General features: G+C 50.8%; 1 protein-coding gene across 2 annotated transcripts in view; it reads left to right on the top strand.

The window, feature by feature from the left end:
* The window catches only part of ARHGAP26 (Rho GTPase activating protein 26), a 744,136-nt gene extending 720,467 nt beyond the window's left edge, over window positions 1-23,669 (top strand). For both annotated transcript variants that reach the window (XM_073620639.1, XM_073620638.1), the window contains one exon: window positions 17,555-23,669. In XM_073620639.1, the coding sequence (XP_073476740.1) occupies window positions 17,555-17,643 (89 nt within the window). In that variant the 3' untranslated portion in view covers window positions 17,644-23,669. The remainder of the gene's footprint in view (window positions 1-17,554) is intronic.
* Window positions 23,670-25,127: the final 1,458 nt, after the last annotated feature.

Below are 25,127 nucleotides of genomic sequence, written 5' to 3'. Positions count from 1 at the left end.
GAATGTAAGACCTCACCCTGTGTAGAAAGAGAGAACAGCCTTGTCTTCTTTACAGGAAACTCCAGCGAAGTGCACAAGTTGTTTAATGCTGGATTACTGCACAGATAAGATCTAGAAGAAATGCATAAAGGACACCAGGAATAAAGTAAGCATATGCATGGTGTTTAGACAATGCTTGTATTACTCCGATTTTAGCTTTACAGCAATATTAAACCCCAAAGCAAACATTTATTACATTGCAGCTTACTAATTCTTAGATGTGATGGCTGAATTTGTTTTCTTTTCTTAGCCTTTCTTTCTTTTATTTTTACATGGTGATCCTGCCAGTACGTTTGTTGTTTTTCAACAGAACAAGCTATCCTACAGATGTAGCAGTTACAGGGTTGAGACAAAAGAGTGTGAATTGGAGTTTGGCTTCAATTTGTTAGCGTATTTAAATCTGCTAGTACATCTATCACTACCCTAACCCCCCCCCCAGACTGTCAAGGCAGTGGTGTCCCTGTTGCTCCTTCATCCAGAGTGTAGCACCCTATTACAGGAGATGTTTTCTGACCGGATCACTAGGTGAAAACAGAGGGGAAAAGCCTCAAAAAAGAAAACAAATGCAGCCATCAAATCTAATGATTGATAAGCTGCAATATATTACATTTCAGGTTCAGGGTTTAATACAGCTTTAAGTGGAACCTCTTGATACATGCATAGTTGCCAATAGTCCCGAAATTCCCGGGATATTCACAGGATTTAGTCCCTTTTCCCGATTTTAGGGTTTCCCTGCAAATGTCCCGGGAAATCCCTTTTTTCACAATTTTTTTTGTTTGTGGTAGAGGTCCGCGGCCGGCGGACCTCTACCGGCGGTAGAGGTCCGCCGGAGGAGATAATGGTGGTGGCCGGCGGAGATAATGTCTTCGCCGGCTGCCATTTTCCAGAAGACCGTTCCTGTCAAAATCCATGCCACTGCGCTCTGTGTTTGAGCCGAGCTTAGCATGAATGGGCATGGCCAAGCGACCTGTGGCATGTGCGGGACAGAGGAGGTCGTGATTGGAGGAGCGGGTCACATGTGGATGCAGGGCTGGACTGTGTCTGTGAGTAATCGCGCCAGCCCTGCATGCTCCCGGAGTGTCCTATAGCGCTGTGTGTCTCTCATCTGCTCTGTTAGGCGCCCCCCTCTCTGTCAGCCGCCCCCCCTCCTCTCTGTCAGCCGCCCCCCCTCTCCTCTATGTCAGCCGCCCCCCTCTCCTCTCTGTCAGCCGCCCCCCCTCTCCTCTCTGTCAGCCGCCCCCCCTCTCCTCTCTGTCAGCCGCCCCCCCTCTCCTCTCTGTCAGCCGCCCCCCCTCTCCTCTCTGTCAGCCGCCCCTCCTCCTCTCTGTCAGCCGCCCCCTCTCTCCTCTCTGTCAGCCGCCCCCCCTTCCAGCCGCCCCCCCTCCTCTCTGTCAGCCGCCCCCCCTCCTCTCTGTCAGCCGCCCCCCCTTCCAGCCGCCCCCCCTCCTCTCTGTCAGCCGCCCCTTCTCTCTGTCAGCCACTCCCCCTCTCCTCTGTGTCAGCCGCCTCCCCCTCTCCTCTCTGTCAGCCCCCCTCTCCTCTCTGTCAGCCGCCTCCCCCTCTCCTCTCTGTCAGCCGCCCCCCCTCCAGCCGCCCCCCCTCTCCTTTGTCAGCCGCCTCCCCCTCTCCTCTGTCAGCCGCCCCCCCCTCCAGCCTCCCCCCCTCTCCTCTCTGTCAGCCGCCCCCCTCTCCTCTCTGTCAGCCGCCCCCCCTCTCCTCTCTGTCAGACGCCCCCCCTCTCCTCTCTGTCAGCCGCCCCCCCTCTCCTCTCTGTCAGACGCCCCCCCTCTCCTCTCTGTCAGCCGCCCCCCCTCCTCTCTGTCAGCCGCCCCCCTCTCCTCTCTGTCAGCCGCCCCCCCTTCCAGCCGCCCCCCTCCTCTCTGTCAGCCGCCCCCCCTCCTCTCTGTCAGCTGCCCCCCCTTCCAGCCGCCCCCCCTCCTCTCTGTCAGCCGCCCCCCTCCTCTCTGTCAGCCGCCCCTTCTCTCTGTCAGCCACTCCCCCTCTCCTCTGTGTCAGCCGCCTCCCCCTCTCCTCTCTGTCAGCCCCCCTCTCCTCTCTGTCAGCCCCCCTCTCCTCTCTGTCAGCCGCCTCCCCCTCTCCTCTCTGTCAGCCGCCCCCCCTCCAGCCGCCCCCCCTCTCCTTTGTCAGCCGCCTCCCCCTCTCCTCTGTCAGCCGCCCCCCTCTCCTCTCTGTCAGCCGCTCCCCTCTCCTCTCTGTCAGCCGCCCCCTCTCCTCTCTGTCAGCCGCCCCCCCTTCTCTCTGTCAGCCTCCCCCCCTTCCAGCCACCCCCCTCTCCTCTCTGTCAGCCGCCCCCCTCTCCTCTCTGTCAGCAGCCCCCCCTCTCCTCTCTGTCAGCCGCCTCCCCCTCTCCTCTCTGTCAGCCTCCCCCCCTCTCCTCTCTGTCAGCCTCCCCCCCTTCCAGCCACCCCCCTCTCCTCTCTGTCAGCCGCCCCCCTCTCCTCTCTGTCAGCAGCCCCCCCTCTCCTCTCTGTCAGCCGCCTCCCCCTCTCCTCTCTGTCAGCCCCCCTCTCCTCTCTGTCAGCCGCCTCCCCCTCTCCTCTCTGTCAGCCGCCCCCCCTCTCCTCTCTGTCAGCCGCCCCCCCTCTCCTCTGTCAGCCCCCCTCTCCTCTCTGTCAGCCCCCCTCTCCTCTCTGTCAGCCGCCTCCCCCTCTCCTCTCTGTCAGCCCCCCTCTCCTCTCTGTCAGCCGCCTCCCCCTCTCCTCTCTGTCAGCCGCCCCCCCTCTCCTTTGTCAGCCGCCTCCCCCTATCCTCTGTCAGCCGCCCCCCCTCCTCTGTGTCAGCCGCCCCTTCTCTCTGTCAGCCACTCCCCCTCTCCTCTGTGTCAGCCGCCTCCCCCTCTCCTCTCTGTCAGCCCCCCTCTCCTCTCTGTCAGCCGCCTCCCCCTCTCCTCTCTGCCAGCCGCCCCCCTCCAGCCGCCCCCCCTCTCCTTTGTCAGCCGCCTCCCCCTCTCCTCTGTCAGCCGCCCCCCTCTCCTCTCTGTCAGCCGCTCCCCTCTCCTGTCAGCCGCCCCCTCTCCTCTCTGTCAGCCGCCCCCCCTCCTCTCTGTCAGCCGCCCCCCCTCCTCTCTGTCAGCTGCCTCCCCCTCTCCTCTATGTCAGCCACCCCCCCTCTCCTCTCTGTCAGCCGCCCCCCCTCTCCTCTCTGTCAGCCGCCCCCCTCCTCTCTGTCAGCCGCCCCTTCTCTCTGTCAGCCACTCCCCCTCTCCTCTGTGTCAGCCGCCTCCCCCTCTCCTCTCTGTCAGCCCCCCTCTCCTCTCTGTCAGCCCCCCTCTCCTCTCTGTCAGCCGCCTCCCCCTCTCCTCTCTGTCAGCCGCCTCCCCCTCTCCTCTCTGTCAGCCGCCCCCCCTCCAGCCGCCCCCCCTCTCCTTTGTCAGCCGCCTCCCCCTCTCCTCTGTCAGCCGCCCCCCTCTCCTCTCTGTCAGCCGCTCCCCTCTCCTCTCTGTCAGCCGCTCCCCTCTCCTCTCTGTCAGCCGCCCCCTCTCCTCTCTGTCAGCCGCCCCCTCTCCTCTCTGTCAGCCGCCCCCCCTCCTCTCTGTCAGCCGCCTCCCCCTCTCCTCTCTGTCAGCCCCCCTCTCCTCTCTGTCAGCCACCCCCCCTCTCCTCTCTGTCAGCCTCCCCCCCTTCCAGCCACCCCCCTCTCCTCTCTGTCAGCCGCCCCCCTCTCCTCTCTGTCAGCAGCCCCCCCTCTCCTCTCTGTCAGCAGCCCCCCCTCTCCTCTCTGTCAGCCGCCTCCCCCTCTCCTCTCTGTCAGCCCCCCTCTCCTCTCTGTCAGCCGCCTCCCCCTCTCCTCTCTGTCAGCCGCCCCCCCTCTCCTTTGTCAGCCGCCTCCCCCTATCCTCTGTCAGCCGCCCCCCCTCCTCTCTGTCAGCCGCCCCTTCTCTCTGTCAGCCACTCCCCCTCTCCTCTGTGTCAGCCGCCTCCCCCTCTCCTCTCTGTCAGCCTCCCTCTCCTCTCTGTCAGCCGCCTCCCCCTCTCCTCTCTGCCAGCCGCCCCCCTCCAGCCGCCCCCCCTCTCCTTTGTCAGCCGCCTCCCCCTCTCCTCTGTCAGCCGCCCCCCCCTCCAGCCGCCCCCCTCTCCTCTCTGTCAGCCGCTCCCCTCTCCTGTCAGCCGCCCCCTCTCCTCTCTGTCAGCCGCCCCCCCTCCTCTCTGTCAGCCGCCCCCCCTTCTCTCTGTCAGCCACCCCCCCTCTCCTCTCTGTCAGCCGCCCCCCCTCTCCTCTCTGTCAGCCGCCCCCCCTCTCCTCTCTGTCAGCCGCCCCCCCTCTCTTCTCTGTCAGCCGCCCCCCCTCTCCTCTCTGTCAGCCGCCCCCCCTCCTCTCTGTCAGCCGCCCCCCCTCTCCTCTCTGTCAGCCGCCCCCCTCTCCTCTCTGTCAGCCGCCCCCCCTCTCCTCTCTGTCAGCAGCCCCCCTCTCCTCTCTGTCAGCCGCCTCCCCCTCTCCTCTCTGTCAGCCCCCCTCTCCTCTCTGTCAGCCGCCTCCCCCTCTCCTCTCTGTCAGCCGCCCCCCCTCTCCTTTGTCAGCCGCCTCCCCCTATCCTCTGTCAGCCGCCCCCCCTCCTCTCTGTCAGCCGCCCCTTCTCTCTGTCAGCCACTCCCCCTCTCCTCTGTGTCAGCCGCCTCCCCCTCTCCTCTCTGTCAGCCCCCCTCTCCTCTCTGTCAGCCGCCTCCCCCTCTCCTCTCTGCCAGCCGCCCCCCTCCAGCCGCCCCCCCTCTCCTTTGTCAGCCGCCTCCCCCTCTCCTCTGTCAGCCGCCCCCCCCTCCAGCCGCCCCCCTCTCCTCTCTGTCAGCCGCTCCCCTCTCCTGTCAGCCGCCCCCTCTCCTCTCTGTCAGCCGCTCCCCTCTCCTCTCTGTCAGCCGCCCCCTCTCCTCTCTGTCAGCCGCCCCCTCTCCTCTCTGTCAGCCGCCCCCCCTCCTCTCTGTCAGCCGCCTCCCCCTCTCCTCTCTGTCAGCCCCCCTCTCCTCTCTGTCAGCCACCCCCCCTCTCCTCTCTGTCAGCCTCCCCCCCTTCCAGCCACCCCCCTCTCCTCTCTGTCAGCCGCCCCCCTCTCCTCTCTGTCAGCAGCCCCCCCTCTCCTCTCTGTCAGCAGCCCCCCCTCTCCTCTCTGTCAGCCGCCTCCCCCTCTCCTCTCTGTCAGCCCCCCTCTCCTCTCTGTCAGCCGCCTCCCCCTCTCCTCTCTGTCAGCCGCCCCCCCTCTCCTTTGTCAGCCGCCTCCCCCTATCCTCTGTCAGCCGCCCCCCCTCCTCTCTGTCAGCCGCCCCTTCTCTCTGTCAGCCACTCCCCCTCTCCTCTGTGTCAGCCGCCTCCCCCTCTCCTCTCTGTCAGCCTCCCTCTCCTCTCTGTCAGCCGCCTCCCCCTCTCCTCTCTGCCAGCCGCCCCCCTCCAGCCGCCCCCCCTCTCCTTTGTCAGCCGCCTCCCCCTCTCCTCTGTCAGCCGCCCCCCCCTCCAGCCGCCCCCCTCTCCTCTCTGTCAGCCGCTCCCCTCTCCTGTCAGCCGCCCCCTCTCCTCTCTGTCAGCCGCCCCCCCTCCTCTCTGTCAGCCGCCCCCCCTTCTCTCTGTCAGCCACCCCCCCTCTCCTCTCTGTCAGCCGCCCCCCCTCTCCTCTCTGTCAGCCGCCCCCCCTCTCCTCTCTGTCAGCCGCCCCCCCTCTCTTCTCTGTCAGCCGCCCCCCCTCTCCTCTCTGTCAGCCGCCCCCCCTCCTCTCTGTCAGCCGCCCCCCCTCTCCTCTCTGTCAGCCGCCCCCCTCTCCTCTCTGTCAGCCGCCCCCCCTCTCCTCTCTGTCAGCAGCCCCCCCTCTCCTCTCTGTCAGCCGCCTCCCCCTCTCCTCTCTGTCAGCCCCCCTCTCCTCTCTGTCAGCCGCCTCCCCCTCTCCTCTCTGTCAGCCGCCCCCCCTCTCCTTTGTCAGCCGCCTCCCCCTATCCTCTGTCAGCCGCCCCCCCTCCTCTCTGTCAGCCGCCCCTTCTCTCTGTCAGCCACTCCCCCTCTCCTCTGTGTCAGCCGCCTCCCCCTCTCCTCTCTGTCAGCCCCCCTCTCCTCTCTGTCAGCCGCCTCCCCCTCTCCTCTCTGCCAGCCGCCCCCCTCCAGCCGCCCCCCCTCTCCTTTGTCAGCCGCCTCCCCCTCTCCTCTGTCAGCCGCCCCCCCCTCCAGCCGCCCCCCTCTCCTCTCTGTCAGCCGCTCCCCTCTCCTGTCAGCCGCCCCCTCTCCTCTCTGTCAGCCGCCCCCCCTCCTCTCTGTCAGCCGCCCCCCCTCCTCTCTGTCAGCTGCCTCCCCCTCTCCTCTATGTCAGCCACCCCCCCTCTCCTCTCTGTCAGCCGCCCCCCCTCTCCTCTCTGTCAGCCGCCCCCCCTCTCCTCTCTGTCAGCCGCCCCCCCTCTCTTCTCTGTCAGCCGCCCCCCCTCTCCTCTCTGTCAGCCGCCCCCCCTCCTCTCTGTCAGCCGCCCCCCCTCTCCTCTCTGTCAGCCGCCCCCCTCTCCTCTCTGTCAGCCGCCCCCCCTCTCCTCTCTGTCAGCCGCCCCCTCTCCTCTCTGTCAGCCGCCCCCCCTCTCCTCTCTGTCAGCCGCCCCCCCTTCCAGCCGCCCCCCTCCTCTCTGTCAGCCGCCCCCCCTCCTCTCTGTCAGCCGCCCCCCCTTCCAGCCGCCCCCCCTCCTCTCTGTCAGCCGCCCCCTTCCTCTCTGTCAGCCGCCCCTTCTCTCTGTCAGCCACTCCCCCTCTCCTCTGTGTCAGCCGCCTCCCCCTCCTCTCTGTCAGCCCCCCTCCTCTCTGTCAGCCGCCTCCCCCTCTCCTCTCTGTCAGCCGCCCCCCCTCCAGCCGCCCCCCCTCTCCTTTGTCAGCCGCCTCCCCCTCTCCTCTGTCAGCCGCCCCCCCCTCCAGCCGCCCCCTCTCCTCTCTGTCAGCCGCTCCCCTCTCCTCTCTGTCAGCCGCTCCCCTCTCCTCTCTGTCAGCCGCCCCCTCTCCTCTCTGTCAGCCGCCCCCCCTCCTCTCTGTCAGCCGCCCCCCCTCCTCTCTGTCAGCCGCCCCCCCTCCTCTCTGTCAGCCGCCTCCCCCTCTCCTCTCTGTCAGCCCCCCTCTCCTCTCTGTCAGCCACCCCCCCTCTCCTCTCTGTCAGCCTCCCCCCCTTCCAGCCGCCCCCCTCTCCTCTCTGTCAGCCGCCCCCCCTCTCCTCTCTGTCAGCCGCCCCCCCTCTCCTCTCTGTCAGCCGCCTCCCCCTCTCCTCTCTGTCAGCCGCCCCCCTCTCCTCTCTGTCAGCCGCCCCCCTCTCCTCTCTGTCAGCCGCCCCCCTCTCCTCTCTGTCAGCCGCCCCCCTCTCCTCTCTGTCAGCCGCCCCCCTCTCCTCTCTGTCAGCCGCCCCCCTCTCCTCTCTGTCAGCCTGCCCCCCTCTCCTCTCTGTCAGCCTCCCCCCCTCCTCTCTGTCAGTTGCCCCCCTCTCCTCTCTGTCAGGCGCCCCCCTCTCCTCTCTGTCAGGCGCCCCCCTCTCCTCTCTGTCAGGCGCCTCCCTCTCTCCTCTCTGTCAGCCACCTCCCTCTCTCCTCTCTGTCAGCCTCCCCCCCTCTCCTCTCTGTCAGCCTCCCCCCTTCTCCTCTCTGTCAGCCTCCCCCCTTCTCCTCTCTGTCAGCCTCCCCCCTTCTCCTCTCTGTCAGCCTCCCCCCTTCTCCTCTCTGTCAGCCTCCCCCCTTCTCCTCTCTGTCAGCCGCCCCCCCTCCCAGCCGCCCCCCCTCCCAGCCGCCCCCCCTCCCAGCCGCCCCCCCTCCTCTCTGTCAACCGCCCCCCCTCTCCTCTCTGTCAGCCGCCCCCCCTCTCCTCTCTGTCAGCCGCCCCCCCTCTCCTCTCTGTCAGCCGCCCCCCCTCTCCTCTCTGTCAGCCGCCCCCCCTCTCCTCTCTGTCAAACGTCCCCCCTCTCCTCTCTGTCAGCCGCCCCCCTCTCCTCTGTCAGCCGCCTCCCCCTATCCGCTGTCAGCTGCCACCCCTCTCCTCTCTGTCACCCGCCCCCTCCTCTCTGTCAGCCTCCCCCCCCTCTCCTCTCTGTCAGCCGCCCCCCCTCCTCTCTGTCAGTCGCCCCCCCTCTCCTCTGTCAGCCGCCCCCCCTCTCCTCTCTGTCAGCTGCCCCCCCTCTCCTCTCTGTCAGCCGCCCCCCCTCTCCTCTCTGTCAGCCACCCCCCCTCTCCTCTCTGTGTGCCGCCCCCCCTCCAGCCGCCCCCTCTCCTCTCTGTCAGCTGCCCCCTTCCAGCCCCCCTGGAGGGCTGGCACCGGGACATCAGGCTGGAGGGCTGGCACCGGGACATCAGGCTGGAGGGCTGGCACCGGGACATCAGGCTGGAGGGCTGGCACCGGGACATCAGGCTGGGGGGCTGGCACCGGGACATCAGGCTGGAGGGCTGGCACCGGGACATCAGGCTGGACAACAGGTACTAGAACTTCAGACTGGGCAGTAGGCACATCAGGCAGAACAGCAGGTGCTGGCACAACAAGCTGAACAGCAGGCACATCGGACTGGATAGCAGGTACTGGAACTTCAAACCGGGCAGCTGGTACTGGAACTTCAGACTGGGCAGCAGGCACTGGCACATCAGGCAAAACAGTAGGTGCATCGGACTGGATAGCAGGTACTGGAACTTCAAACCAGGCAGCTGGTACTGGAACTTCAGACTGGACGGTGGGCACAGGTGCTGGCACATTAGGCAGAACAGCAGGTGCAGTGGACTGAATAGCAGGTACTGGAACTTCAAACCGGGCAGCTGGTACTGGAACTTCAGACTGGGCAGCAGGCACTGGCACATCAGGCAAAACAGCAGGTGCTGGCACAACAGGCTGAACAGCAGGTGCATCGGACTGGATAGCAGGTACTGGAACTTCAAACTGGGCAGCTGGTACTGGAACTTCAGACTGGACGGTGGGCACAGGTGCTGGCACATTAGGCAGAACAGCAGGTGCAGTGGACTGAATAGCAGGTACTGGAACCTCAAACCGGGCAGCCGGTACTGGAACTTCAGACTGGACAGTGGGCACAGGTGCTGGCACATCAGGCGGAACAGCAGGTACTGGCACAACAGGCTGAACAGCAGGTACATCAGACTGGATAGCAGGTACTGGAACTTCAAACCGGTCAGCCGGTACTGGAACTTTAGATTGGACAGTGGGCACAGGTGCTGGCACATCAGGCAGAACAGCAGGTACTGGCACAACAGGTTGAACAGCAGGTACATCGGACTGGATAGCAGGTACTGGAACTTCAAACCGGGCAGCTGGTACTGGAACTTCAGACTGGACAGTGGGCACAGGTGCTGGCACATCAGGCAGAACAGCAGGTACTGGCACAACAGGTTGAACAGCAGGTACATCGGAATGGATAGCAGGTACTGGAACTCCAAACCGGGCAGCTGGTACTGGAACTTCAGAATGGACAGTGGGCACAGGTGCTGGCACATTAGGCAGAACAGCAGGTGCAGTGGACTGAATAGCAGGTATTGGAACTTCAAACCGGGCAGCTGGTACTGGAACTTCAGACTGGGCAGCTGGTACTGGAACTTCATACTGGGCAGCTGGTACTGGAACTTCAGACTGGGCAGCAGGCACAGACACTGGCACATCAGGCAGAACAGCAGGTACTGGCACAGCAGCAGGCCTCGGAACATCAGGCTGGGCGGCACACAGGAACACATCAGGCTGGAACAGATCAGCTGGCGGGGAGGCAGGATTGGACACTGGCGTGATGGTATGGGTTGGATTAGCTGGTGCGGAGGCAGGTTGGGTTACTGGCAGGATCGTCTTGGTTGGAAAAAACTTTCATTTTTTCTTTGGCTTAGCCACTGAAGCTCTGTAGGTGAGGGGTGCAGCAGACTGGAAAGGAGGATTGGTATATGGCAGAGAAGAGATAACAGTAGCTGGAGGAAGTTCCTGTGGGTTTGTGGACAGCTGAGAAGAGGCAGGTGGGTTGAATGCAGGATAGGTGCAGCAGGTAGGGACAGGGTATTGATATTTGGTGGGAAGCAGGGTATATTGGGCCGAAACAGAGGTTGCCATGGGTGAAGGGAAAAAAGACTCCTGGGCAGGCAGGTGTCTAATAGCAGGTCTGGGTTGTGCAGAGCTGACCGAAGCTGGAGATAATAAGTCTGACCATGCCTGTAGTACAGGTTGAACAAACGTGGGTTCAAATACTGCCTGTCTAACCAGGGACTGCACCGAATCTATACAATCCACTAGCACCTGTTTAGGACAAGCTGAATAATGCTCCAGAAAGTATACAGCATCATCCTCCAACAGCCATACCAGAGACTCCACCTGATCACTACTGAAGGGGGGAGAAAAATCATCACTTCCTTTAGGACTGCCAGACAAGGCTAGCTCAGCACACACCTGTATCAGGGGCTGAACGTTTTCAAACACTAATCTACCCTGATCAACCAGAGAATGGGCCAGACAGATACACTCCAGGAGCTGATCCCTGGCCCACTCTTTCAATACCAGACGGCAGTAATTGTTATCCTCCAACACCAGTGAGGCAAGGAGAACAACTGTTTCTGATTGCATTTTAATAGCACTACAATGGTTCCTCTGCGCAGTCACTTCTGGTCAGAGATGGCCTTGATTTACTGTCATGAACAGGTGTGACCAGAACCGTGTGATCTGCGACAGAGGACACCCAAACGTATATAAGTGAAAATATAATAATTTATTAAAGAAAGTGAGTAATATAATACAACCAACTCCAATATGATACAGTGCAATAACCAACCACAGACAGAGACCCCCAAATAACAACAGACAGATAAGTGCAATAAATGGGAAATACCAGGTTCATAAACAATAGCCAGGCCAGGGTCATACACAGCAGATCAGCAGATGGACAGGGGATGTTCCAGAGACATAAACGTAAGCCAGGCCAAGGTCATACACAGGGAGGTCAGCAGATGGGGTATGGAACACAGGACAGGGAGAGGATGGATGGGTCAGACTGCAGGCAGGGATGCAAGGTAACAGGTGGGACAGGATAGGGTCCGAGACAGGGAGACAGGTTCAGGTTCAGGTTCAGGTTCAGGTTCAGGGCACAGGATCAGATTGCTAGCAGGTCAGGAGGCAATGAAGAAATCAAGGCAAACATGTGAATGTTTGCCGGGTATTTATAGGCCTGTGATTGGCCTCAAGTGACACCTGATTGTAGGAGGTACTGTCTGCTCCACACTGCCAGGATCCATCCGCTGGTGGACGCCAGTACTGCGGCCCAAAGATGATATACTATTAACAGGGAAAAGCTCTCCTGACAGTTCCAAACTGCCAGGAGACACCTGCTGGTGGACCTCAGTACTGCATGCCAAATAACAGGTCTTACCAGCGGATGGAACATTTCCTGACAGCTGCCCTAGTGGTCATTCCATTATCTCTCACCCATCCTGCTATTGGCAATGCAGTATGGATGGTGACTGTGTCCTTTCCTGTAATGGTCTCTACATGTTGAAGTGCTGTGTAGGCCCCAAACAGGTACTTCTCTAGGGCCGTGTATCTCTTCTGTCAGTTGTTTGGACCAAAATCCAATGGGTATTGCTCTCAGTCCTTTCTTTTCATTTGGCTGCCACAGACTCCAAGATATGGTACCATTCTGCTCCACTACATCTAGCTGAAATGGTACTCCTTGTCTCTCACAGGTCCTAACCCCTGATGCTGCAAAATAGCTTCTTTAGCAGCCAGGAATGCAGTCCGCTGCTCTGAACCCTATGAGAACTCAGTCTTTTTTCTGGTGACATTATATATAGGCCTCAGAATCAGTCCAAGATGTGGGATGAACGCTCTCCAGAACCCCACAACTCCAATGAACTTCTGTGCCTCCTCTTTGGTAGTAGGGGGCGACAGAGCCTGGGTAGTTTGCACAACTGTCTCTGGAATTTTCCTCTGTGGCCCAGTCCACATCATTCCCAGGAATTTCACTTCTGTGGCAGGTCCTTGGACTTTGTCTTTGTCGATAGCCCACCCTCTGTTCTCCATGTGCTCTGTCAGCAGGTGCAGTGCTTCAGTTACATCTTCTTTTGTTCCAGAGATCATGATGTCATCAATGTAGTGGAACACAGTGACTTTCAAGCTCGGGGTACTTAAATCTCGGGCAATCAGTCCATGACAAATCGTTGGAGAATGAACATAGTCTTCAGGAAGCATGGTGAAAGTGTACTGGCGGCCGTCCCACACTATAGCAAACTGGTCTTGACACTCTGAGTCTATCAAAATCGAAAAGAAAGCATTAGCCAGGTCTATCATGGCATGATATTCTCCTGCATCTTTAGCAATTTTCTCAACAATTGAGATCATATCTGGTACAGCTGATTTAAATAGAGGTGCCACTTTGTTTAGACCTCTGTAATCCACAGTCATTCTAGATGTCCCATCAGGTTTCTTTACTGGAAACACCGGAGAGGAGAAAGGACTTACAGCAGGTCTAAGGATCCCCACTCTCAACAGTTCTTGAATAGTCTCCCCAATTTCTTTGTGGCCTCCAGGAAGTCTGTACTGCTTGAGACAGACTGGCTTCTCTGGTGGAGGAATGTAGACGGGTCCATTTCGCATGACCTCTGACCACAGCCTTTACCGCCCTAACCAGATACGCTTTATTAGGATACCCGAATGTGAATGTACCTCTTTCAGTCTGAATTGACTGACCTTGAAGTACATCCATCCCAAGAATATTTTCGGGTAACTCTGATACCAAAACATTTGTCATAAATCCTGATCCCTTGCCAATAGCCTATTTCACCCGTATCCTAACTGCTGGTGTGGTTTGCCCTCCCAAACCTTCTACATAAATTATTTCTCCTTTGTGATGGGAAGGATTACCTTGCAAAAGTGTAACTTCAGCTCCACTATCAACTAAAGCCATTACATGTGTAGGAGAAGATGACTTCCCCCACCATACAGTGACAGGTGCATATGGGCGTCGGTCTCCTGCTGTCACTGCCCTCACGGCTATTACAGGAGACTCACCTTCCCTTCATAAAGGATAAGGAACCTCCCAATCCCCTTTTCTGATTCTCTCTAACTCCTCCCCAGGATAAAGGGATTTGGGTTTGGGTTCATGTTCAGTTTTGGGAATTGGTTTGGGGCTAACAGGAGGGGTCTGTTCTGTTTTCTCTAAGTCCAGGCTGATGTTATGTTCACAAGGAGTAGTGTTTCTAACCCTGACAGTTTTCCCTACTAAATGTTTCCACCTCTTCAGCATTTCTGCAGTAGAAATCCCATCTATCTCATCTTTAGGTACTCCTGCCTTTAATAGGTCCACCCACATTTGTTTCCTAGAAATAACTAGCCTGGTTTTCTCCTCACCTCCTGTCTTCTCTACCCCATTCCCTTTCTTCTCTGTTCTTTTCTGCTTGTATTCTTCCTGTCTGGCCTTGACCTTATCTACTGCCCTGACAGGTTTTGTTTTAGTCTCCTCTAGCTCCCCCAACTGGCTTAAAAGGGTTGTGGCTTCATGAATCTTGCTGTTTAATCCCAGGCCTCCCAACAAGGACAATAATGGAGCCCTGAGATTAAATGGCACAGACTTCATCAGCTTAGAGCGCAGAGCAGACGTAAAGGGTTCCATATCTGGACCCATCCATTCTGGAAACGTATTTAATCCGGTTATACAACCCATCTCACGTAACCTGGAAATACCCTCTCCTATTGAGCTCCAGGAGTAGGTATTTTCCAGGTCAGTAGGACTAGCGTATACTCTGACTATTCCATCTCTCACGAGGTCTAACAGTGAAAAATTCACGCTAAACTCTCGGGCTTTTCACATTGCCTGACGCAATTGTGGATTATGGGTTAACACTGCTTCCTTACCTGACAAAACAACACTGTCCGCCCCTTCATCCCATAAGCGTAGGAGCCAGGTCAATAGGGGTTCCCCAGACCTTTGTTTGTATTGTTTTGCCAGCTCATGGAGTTCAGTTTGTGTAAACTCCCATACTTCTTCAAATTCAACATCTCTGGGGTTACGATAATGCACCTCCCCATCTGCCATATCCTCTCTATCATGTTGCCGTTTCCTATGGTTAGTAATGAGAGGTCTGGCATACTTTTTCTTTCGCACTAGCAGATCATCATGCGAAATATCAAACTCTATCTCCTCATCCTCACTATCATTTGAGGAGAGCACATCCTCACAATCCCAATTTTGGGATGTGACAATGGCACATACCCTGGCTTTACTAACAGGTTTACGGCCCTTCCTTTTCCTTAAGGCATTAATTGATTTGGTCATGAGGGCTGCACACTGCTCTTGCAAATCATCAGCCCAACTAGCAGTTGAACGCACACACTCTGAAGCAACTGCTAGCTGGTCTTTTAATACCCTAACTTCTGCCTCTGTCTTCTCCCTTCTCTGTGATTCAGTTTAAATAGCATTAAGGAAATACCAGCCCACTGTGGACACTGTCCTCTTCTCTTTTTTACTTAAATCCAAACCCTTAAGGCTAAAATCTACAAAATGATCTGAGACTTTATCACCCCAAGTCAGCTTCAAGGGAGAAGCATACCTCACAAATTCTTTAGCAAGAGGCTCCCACTCATTGTCTCTGGCCCAGATAGGTAAGCTGCACACTTCCTTCTGGCCACCAGAACCCTCTGAAGCCTTGCTTTTCCTAAACAGCTTATGCCGCAACACACTGATGTAAGGGGGGCACCGCTGGGGGCACCTGATGCAAGGACGGACTCTGCTGGGGGCACCTGATGCAAGGAAGGACTCTGCTGGGGGCACCTGATGCAAGGACGGACTCTGCTGGGGGCACCTGATGCAAGGACGGGCTCTGCTGGGGGCACCTGTTGCAAGGACGGACGGCTGGTGGCAGTCGTTGTGGCAGGTGATGCGCTCAGGGATCCCACTGATTCTGCATTATGGTAAGTTGAATGATTTCATTTTATATTACAATGTAATAATAGAAATAATGCACTTCAATCATCCTGACACCATAACAACCATGGTGCCGGGGTGATTGAAGTGCTAACACCAGGTGTTTGGAGTATCTTTATCTGCTGATTGTTAAACTTTCTGGAATACACATATTTCTATTGTTGTGTAGGATCTGGGGCTGCTGTCCCTCCATCCCTTGTTTATCTCAGACGCTAACCACACCCCTTTGAGCCATGCCCATTTAAGACACGCCCACTTTTTGCATAAGCCACGCCCATTTATCGCCGCGGAGCGCGCCACATTTTTACTTTTACCCTATGCCACACCTACAAACGCATGCCCCGCCCCCTAATTATAATAAGACTCCGCTATGTTTCCTTAATTTCCTTCACAGTGGGTCTTACTCATTGTAGAAAATACCTGCCAGATGTCAGTATGTTTTTTTAGTTATGACTTTTGTGTGGGAAGACTGTCTATCCTAATCGCCTTTTTTAATCTAATACAAGTACTCTGTTTTTGGAAAAATAAAGTGCTGCTGTTCTATGGACTGCTATAGCGAATTGCTCCCAAGATAAAAGCAGAAAGCACTCCTTTTAAGTAACCATAGATGTCTGCAGGTACTGCTTTAACCAGCTTGAGATTTCTCAGTAAAAAGGAGAAAGGAGGGGAGGGGGATTGTCTAACACACATTTTTCTAGATCAGGGGTGTTTTCTGAATGCAATGGCAATGTGTGCAAGATCATATGTTTGGCCCACTTCCCCAAGAAAATAACCCAGAGGAGAAGAATGAGGTTGTGTGTGCAGTGGCCTGTGGCAAAATGCTAACAGTGGGGGAAGGGCTTAAAATGTGAGCCTTTGTGTAGGGGGCCAAAGTATTTAATGTGAAGGTGTCAGGAGGATCTAACAGAGTCAGGAAAAAGTAGAAGTATATAACTGGGTCAGGAATATGTAACTCACAGAGTGCAGGGGTCAGAAGTGCATAATGTACAGAGTGGAGGGCTCTTGTTATCCTAAAATTTACAATGCGAAGAATTGGCTAAGATCAATTCTGTTCCCAAGCCTACTGTGACCTGTGAAGATATTCACTTTTATTCATAGGGATGTTGTTGTAGAAGCTCCATACAAGGAGGCATACAAGTCACAATGTCCTCTCTAAATTTTTAACCATCTGCAAAAAAGATATAAGCAGTAGTGGTGGGAACTTGGCAGCCCAGCCAGTGAAGCAGTATCTTTTGTTTCTAATTAAACAGGAAGGACTTTTGACGTGGTACCCCTTGGGCATTGTTATTCCCTTGTTGAAAATGTCTGTAAAACTTTTTATGAAAAACTCTTTAAAAAAAAAAAAAAAACTAAACAGGAAAAGAGGCTGTATGGATCCCTCCCTTCTTCTACACCGCCTTTATGTATTGTAAGCACACTTCAGGGGAGGGGAATGGGGGCATCTACATACAGATGGTCTAGAGAAAGCGGGTACAAAGGAGTAGACTTGCTGGCCTCCACAGAACACCCCAGCGACCTCCGCTGTCTCTGGCCTCTGTTCTCACACTTACTGTAAGATTTCAGGAAGTGCAGCCACTTCAGTCCGTCGCATGAGATCAGCGTAATGTCAGCACTGCAATAGCCCCTTCAGAGGGCAGGTGCAGTGCCAGCATATGTGCCATGGATCTCCTGGCACCTGCAAGTGACAGGTATGGCTGCACCCTCAAATCGAATTTGCATTCCCCAGTGTGCACAGTGAGGCCCATCCACTTGGAGCCCATGTGTACTGCACACACTACACACATTATGGCAACACCACTGTTATCCTTAAATATGCTGTTGCATCGGCTGTAATACAATTGTTTTGTGTCCTGTAGACAAATGGTCGCTTGGTTTTATGCTCCATAACATTCTTTTGTGTTGAAATATGGTAATGCTTTACATTGAATAGTTTCTGTTTTGCTAGCACTCAAAGTGACACTTGCCATAGGATTGACCCAAAATAGCTGTAAATATTACAGCATAACAAGGGCTGGTTGCTTAAAGGGGCCTGTATTGTGGAGCACGCAGATGGCAAAAAAACTAGTCAGCAGTATTGCCTGTTGTCCTCTTGCAGCTGATCCTTTCCCCATTACTGATGTACTATGCCTTGTTCCATGTTGCCTGGAGGTGGCAATCTTGGTGGAGGAGTGGAACTTTGCTTCCTTATCTTAGAGCTGTCCCCTAAGACTTGAGGTCTGATGACTGGTGAGGTAATATTCAAAAGGAATGCAGGAAAGGTGGAGAAAGCACAGGTCTACAGAATGTAGGAGCAGGGAAAATCAAGCATAATATATCAAACTTTATTATTATTACAAGAGAAGAAGCATACAGAGTTACATTTTAAGTCTCTCATTAGGCATGAAAGCACTCTTATAGATAGTGGGAGGGAAATGGGCGGAGCATGCAGACCTGAAAGATAGCCAAAAAGTAAGTGTCTTGTTATTAAAAGTCAGCAGCTAGTATTTATACTGAAGTTTCTATTTAATGCAAAGTATTTCATGACCTGTAAGGATTGTAATCAAGCATGCTACAGCAAGGTATACTTGAATCTGCTAGGATGTAGCAGAATGAATGTGTAACCTCTTTGTGCTTATTTGTTTCGCACAGTTCACGCATCTCAGGAGCCAGGCTGGTTAGAAGGGACGCTCAATGGAAAGACTGGACTTATCCCTGAAAACTATGTGGAATTCCTATAGCTTTACAACCTGCAATCAGCGTTAAGCTTTACATGGTATCCATGACAACTGCTGACGGTGTTGAAGATTGTCTGTCTTTACCTCTATGAATTACAGGGTGAAGGACCTCTCATTACCTGTTGCAGTGAATATGTGTGTTTATAGTAATGTACATGTTTGAAATGTTTTATGGTGGTGAGATGTATACAGAAATGAAAGAGAGATTTTTTTTTATTATTTTTTAGTAAGGGACCATTTTATTTTGCTGTTGTTTTACTGCTATAATTCACTGTATTTTGTAACCACTAAATTTGACTATACCTATACTGTACCAGACTGGACTAAAACGATTATCTTATGGGCTGCTTAGGCAATTATACTAGACTTCTGGATTATTTTATTTTTTTATGTATGCAAAATCAGACATACCTTGAGAGTAGACTTAATGCTTCCACACTTATAATAAATGTACATTTATTTTGCTAGCAAATTGATCATGACATTTTAAAAATTGCAACATTTTTTATTTTTATATTGTAACAGTGCATCAGTGGCTGGTCATCCAATTGAAGACCACTTATGGATGGTTCCATATGCTCCCACCCTCTTTTTTATAGTATTTTTGGTTTAGAGTGTAAATCGTCAGATAGAGAATCAATCATGGGGAAATACCAAAAAAACAACATTTGATGACTCCACTTAATTCCATAGTACTTATAAATCTCCATGCCCCAAATCTTTTTTTTATGTCTTCTGACCTGTCATATAATGAACTGGATCATCTTCCTCATCTGTCTTCTGCCAGCAAACTTGGATGATGTAGAGAGCGGTGCTGATGGTGGTAAGGGGCTCAGTGATTAGGGCCATGTTGCCCTGCATTTGTAGTTTTTTTTTTTTTTTAGTTTCCAGAATGAGGTACGCTGGATTGAGCACATCTTGTGGCCAGAGAGGGGTAGGGGGCAGCTCCTGTTAAAGGTGAGTATTGCAGCTTAGCTGTTATTTTTTTGCTTGTTTTTATTTTTATTTTAATAACACCTGGGGCGCATATACATGCAAAAAATAAGCCCAGATTCATGCTTTTAAGTTTTAGAGCCCTAATCACAGAATAGTATAGCATATATAGGCACTTCTGTTGATGTAGTAATTTTTAGTTTCCCTGTAACTTATGGAGACCAAGTTTTATTAATGCATTCAATGATGCAAACAAGAGCATATGGAAACATCACTGTAATCCTATCCTAGAAATGTATTTTCAAGTGCTCTTCATATAGGAATGGCTTTAGTTTATAACTGTAACTATGCAGCTCTCCATCTACAATTAGATGTTCACTATCTGAACATAAGGCTTACGGATGCTATTAATGTGTTCTGTGTTTTACTTAGGAAACTTTGCTAGTGTATAGAGCCTTCTGATCTAACTGCCCAGACAGCAAGATCTTATTTCCCAATTCCCAATCATTCCCAATTTTAAGATTACTGTGACTACAAACGTTTGTGTTTCTATTGAGCTTTGTAAATGCAGATCAGAAAAAAAGTTAGTATGTACATGGCTTACATGTTATGTTTAGTGACATAGCACCCTGTAGACTTAAAACTGAGGGAATATATTTGACCCGCATCCAATCAGAACTTTCCTACTGCTGTATGGCAGCCTATGGGCATTGCAGTTAGTCCCTCAGACACTTGGCGCTGTGTTATGAGGAGAGACACACATGATCCCCATACTTGGAAATACCACGTAATTCACATTGCTTCAAGCATCTGAAGCAGCGAGTTACTGCACTTCTTAAATGATTATGCCCAACAGTTCCATTTTTTAATCTTAGATTTACCTATGATCTTGTCACTGACTACAGAACACTGCACTGACTATGATTGCTAGAAAATCTCTTGCTTGAGAAAATCTTAACAGATGTCAATTAAATTTATCCATAATTAGATATAAGTATAAAATGCGTTTCCGATGCATTATATTTTAAGTGTGAGGCATTTGTTTCTGCACTCAAATAAACTTATTGTAAGTTTCACTGTATGTGCTGTGCAGTTTATGCTTTTCCCCATCTGTTCTTTGTCTTTTATATTTTTAAGTACTTGAGTTTATAAATTGTTGTATATTTTATTTTTCAAATATAATGTTGTAAATAGAGATTTACGTGAAGTACTGTGAGGTAAAGTTCTATATTTGATATTTTGTGCACTAATTCCGCTCACTGGGGTAACATTCATTTTTTTTAAATGTTTTTATAGCCATAGAGTTATTGTAGATCTCCAAGAAATATATAGAAGCCAGACTGGTTAAAAATGTCTAGCAGTGAGGCTGAAATGAGAAGACTGGACTGTGCATATACTGTACCTTGCAGTCAGCTGATCTTTTTTTGTATATTACATTTATGTCACTGGCATACCATAGAATACACATTGAATCAATGAATACAGAGTTTAAAGGGAACATATATGACAAATATCGCAGCTACTATCGCCATCACCCATGACAGGAGTCATTCTAGTTTCACTGGTTCCATGCTTATTCTGGCTCTGTTACTTGGTAAGAAGTGAATATGGAGGGTAGGAATGACATCCAAAGAACTTGCAGGTTTTAAAGTTATAGTTGTACAAAGTTGTAAGTGGTGGTGCCATATTACTATTATTATTATACAGGATTTATATAGCGCCAACAGTTTGCGCAGCGCTTTACAACATGAGGGCAGACAGTACACTTACAATACAAATCAATACAAAAGGGATCAGAGGGCCCTGCTTGTTAGAGCTTACAATCTAGAAGGGAGGAAGCCATTAAAACAATAGGATCTTTTTAGGAGCACTAGTAGGCTACATAAAATAGATGTGTAAAATGAATGACTGCCCTACAGTTATGCGGGATAATTAAAATGTCGGAATCTGGCCAAGGGAGTTGCCAAGTGATAATAAAAGAAGCTAATGAGATCTCTCCTGCATCAATCAAAAACACAAATATAGGTTTGATGTGAACTAACCCTATACTTTATATAATACCAGTTGAAATGTGCGCAAGGTGACTTTCCTACCATTGCAATGACAGTAGTAAATGTGTTCCTTCTTTTGATAATGGCCAGAGATGAAAGACTTTGCTGTCTTTCCTGAATTTTCAGTACTTCCTGAAGTTGTGTTCACATTCTCAAATTTTTTAAAAAATATATATATCACAGCATTATCCACTGACCCTGAATATAACGCTATTGTGGAAGTGGCATGATGACATTATCAAGCTGTGTCCACTATGCCTTCTGGATTGCACATCCGGAGCTTTTTCATGTACGAGGGTTCTTCAAAATGTTTCCGCACTCTATTAAATATAAAAGAGTGCGTAAGCTTTTTAAAGACCCTCTCATATATGAATACAATATATAACTTTAAAGGCTCCCTAAGGACTGAGGCCCTCATTCTGTAATGAAAGACACAAGGCATGGTGCTCAGGCCTACTTAAGCTTTGTCCCAGAGTAGCTGTGTTCTTGTTTACCAGTCTATATGTTATATTCAAAGGCACCTTAATTAGGTTCCATTAAAACGTAGGCTCCATTTCACAAAACATAGCCTTCATTGCTTTGCATATAACAAGGTAAAGATCCCATTAATCTACAGTGAATTGATTAGTTGTTTTTTGGCAAATTATTATTGGTTTCATGCCTAACTGGCTACCTTCATTGAAATAATAGATTTGAAAGCCTTCCCAACTTATGACCACAGAAATTAGATAATACCCACCTGATCTGGCTGATTTTGGCCAGACAGTGAAACATTCCTATGTCAGTGGGGGCACCTGCAGGCACTGCTGTCCAAGAAATTTGAGGAATAGAAATCAGACTGATATAAAACATTCTTGCATACCTGTTCTTTGTTGTCTGTAACAGCTGATATCCTGATTTTATAGGCTCATAGGCCAATAGGCTCACCTTTTGTCTGTTCAGACCTTGTAAGATTAGAACAGTTGGCAAGTTAAGACTAAAGAGGCTGCATTCTCATGGCCTAGGACTACATTATAAGTGCCTTCATTTCAGGTTTGTCATACAGCAGGCAAGTCAAGTCCCACTCAAGAATAAGTACCTTTGCCTTTTAATGTTTTGCCTAAATTGTTTTGGTTCGTTTGTGGTAAAAAAAAAAAAAAAAAAAGGATCTTCATTAAGTGTTGATTTTCTTTTTTTTCTTTTGTATGAAATACGGCTTACGATGTGTATTAAAATACTGTTTGCTCTTCCTTTTTAGTATTTTTTTTAGCTGGATTTGTTGTTTCAAGGTGTCATTACAGGTGTTGCGTGCAGTAACGTCAATTTGTTTAATTGACAATAATATACTAAAAAAGCATGAGTTAAACTAAAGCTGCAATTTTCAAACATTTTAACAAATCATGAGGTTTTTTTTGTAGCATTCTGATGGGGCATTATACACTGGTGTGTAGGAAGTGGCATCTGCCTAGGAAACTTGCATGCCATGATTGACCTTCAGCTATAAGCTGTGACTCGTAGAGGTCTGCAAATGCAGATACTGCCAGGTGGTGTCAAAGAGTTGACCAGTTAGAGGTTTAAATGTGCTGGTAGCTTCTGAATATTCTGTCTCTGATTCCTGGAGGTCCATTAGAGGTGGCCTTCCAGGGAAAAAGTTACCCCTTTGCTGCTCTAAGAAAAAAAAGTCAGCTACACCTTACAATACAAGAAGCTGAATACTTGTATTTCCTGCGTATGCTGTCTTCAATAGCTTTGGGCGCTGCTGATATTTGCCACTTCTGGGTGTGTCATGTAGTGACATGAGCAGAGTGGTTTCTCCCACCATTCAGTGTGTCCTGTAGTAACACAGCAGCCAGCAGGAGGAAACCACAGCACCCAACAGGGGAACATGCTATACCACATATTAGGCTTTTTGTATTGCAGGTGGCACCCGATTGTTTTTTCTTAGAGAAACCACAGGGTCCTTTTAAGACCAAGGGAGGCGGGTAGTAAATCAGTTCTCCATCAATGCCGGTGCCAAGGTAAATTTATTGGCAAGTACCCTACTGATCACATTCTGTTTTTTGTTTTGTTTTTGTACAATATTGAAATATAGATATGTCTGACATCTGTTTTTCTCTTACCTGTGCACTTGTGATAGGCCTACAATGCTAAACTATATTACATACTTGTTTTAACTTTTTGCTGTAAGTGTCAAAATAACAACACTATCGATGTACTCAATGTGAAGCTTGATTTTAAACTTGTTATTTAATTGTAGAAAATTGTAGACTGAAGGAACAGGAGAAATTCCAAACACTGTTCAACAGCAGCTCTTTGGCCTAATAACTGCCAATGTTGTGTTCAATTTTTCCCAGTTCAGACAGGGAACACAATGAATTTACACATGCAGTTATTCCTTCCTTATCTTTTTTATTATTGCTGATGGAACTAGGTGTTAAATATTTCAGGAAAAAAAACGCAACTCAAATACCTTTTACCATTTTACCACATAACATTTGTCATGTGAAAGACCTTACTTTATTCTACTGAATATATTTCCAGTTAATAGACAATTTGCATTATCTACTGTGGCGCACTGTAGAATATTTTATCTGGCACTAGTCATTTCTCCGATGTGTCTTGTTTGTTAGCTGAGCCTGACTGCCTGCCACAGGCCTCTTTATTGTTCACTAAAGTGCTTATAACAGGTGATCACAGGAACATCAGCTTGTAGTTGTGCTGTAGGCACATACCACATATACTGGTGCAATTAGTGAAGTGCTGTGGGATCACGGTGTAGCTCATTTTCTGCAGTTCACTATATCATTTTATAATCCAGTGCCAAAGTTTGTTTGTGGCACACTAATATCTTTCTGTAGTGTATTTTGTTTCTGATGCCTCTGTTTGCTCAGTTGTCAAAGATGCCTGAGTGGAAAAAACTGTGTTCAGATATATTCTAAGTGACTCTCAAGCTTATGGTTTTTAAGTAAATTTCCTTATAGAAGCAATCACTTTGAAGGTCCTGGGTTCACAAACATTCTGTGATTTTTCAATGCATCTCAAAATAAAAATATTTACAAACTGCAATGTGTGTCTTATTCTCTGAAATGTTGTATGTGCTGCCTTCTTTCTTGTTTGCCTTTTGTATTATTTATATCACAGATAACATGTTATTGCATCATTCAGTATAAAATTCACTAGTAAAAACACAATACCTTTTGGAAATTGTTGTAAAAAACTTTGTGGCTTTGGTACAACTGCGAGATAGTAGAGATTTTCACCTGTTTTCATATATTGCTTCCTGGCAGGGATGTTAATTGATAGTGATGGACAACCACAGCAGCAGACAAAACTGGTAAACAAGGGGTAAAAAAAGCAGGAGCTCCAGATCAAATGTTAAGAAACCAAGAAGAGTTGAAAAGTCAAACATGCTAGTCAATGAGCTTTGTGGGTTCTAAAATGCCTCCTTCGTAGGGATTTAAACTTGCTGGTAAGAATCTGGATAGTCCTAGGCATGACTGGCTTGAGAATTCTAAACATTCAAATCTAAGTATTAAGGCCCATTCAGATCAGATTCAGTTAGATGTATTCCAACTGCATAGATCAGGGGTCTCCAAACGATGGCCCTCCAATTGTTCAAGCACTACAAATCCCGTCATGTCTGTGAGTGTCATGCCCCGTACACACGAGTGGATTTTCCGTCGGAAAAAACTTGGATGGTTTTTGTGACGGAATTCCGCTCAAGCTTGCCTTGCATACACGCGGTCACACAAAAGTTCCCTGAACTTTCGACCGTCAAGAACGCGGTGATGTACAACACTATGAGGAGCCGAGAAAATGAAGTTCAATGCTTCCGGGCATGCGTCGAATTGTTTATGAGCATGCGTAGGAATTTTGTGCGGCAGAATTTGTACAGATGATCGCATTTTTGGATAGGAACTTTTCCCGACCGAAAAATAGAGAACATGCTCTCAGTCTTTTGCTGGCTGGAATTCCGTCAGCAAAAAAACGATGGAGCATAAACTTGGTCGCATTTTCCAACAAAAAGCTCTCATCGGAGTTTTGCTGGCGGAATTTCCGATCGTGTGTACGCGGCATAAGAGTTTTACAATGCCTCATTGGACGTGTAGTTCCTCAACAACTGGAGGGTCGTAGTTTGGAGATCCCTGGCATAGATACTCCAAAATCCAGGTTATTCTATGGGCATTGTTCAAACCATTGCAATGCAGTTAAAAAAAATGCAGCCACTCCACGAACGCATACAAATGTGCAAAAATGCAACACATCGCAATGCACATAAATGCCCAAAGAAAGAATAAGTAACCACACAGGACAATTGCGAATGGAAAAATGTGTGTCAACTGCATATAAACATACATTTAAAACACGCATCAAATGCACATGAAAAAATGTGCAGTAGACATGCAGGTTCTGTCTTAAATGAGCCCTTAAAGTGTATGTAAAGGCTAAAAAATGTATTTATTTTTTAATTGCGTGCAGAAGGGTAAGACCCATAAGAATCTTTGTTACAGTGACAGGTTTTTT

The sequence above is a fragment of the Aquarana catesbeiana genome, linkage group LG03, assembly GCF_042186555.1.
Source record: "Aquarana catesbeiana isolate 2022-GZ linkage group LG03, ASM4218655v1, whole genome shotgun sequence".
NCBI classification, from domain to species: Eukaryota; Metazoa; Chordata; class Amphibia; order Anura; family Ranidae; genus Aquarana; species Aquarana catesbeiana.
The sequence above is the reverse complement of the archived record's forward strand: the minus strand, read 5'-3'. Positions and strand labels throughout refer to the sequence as shown.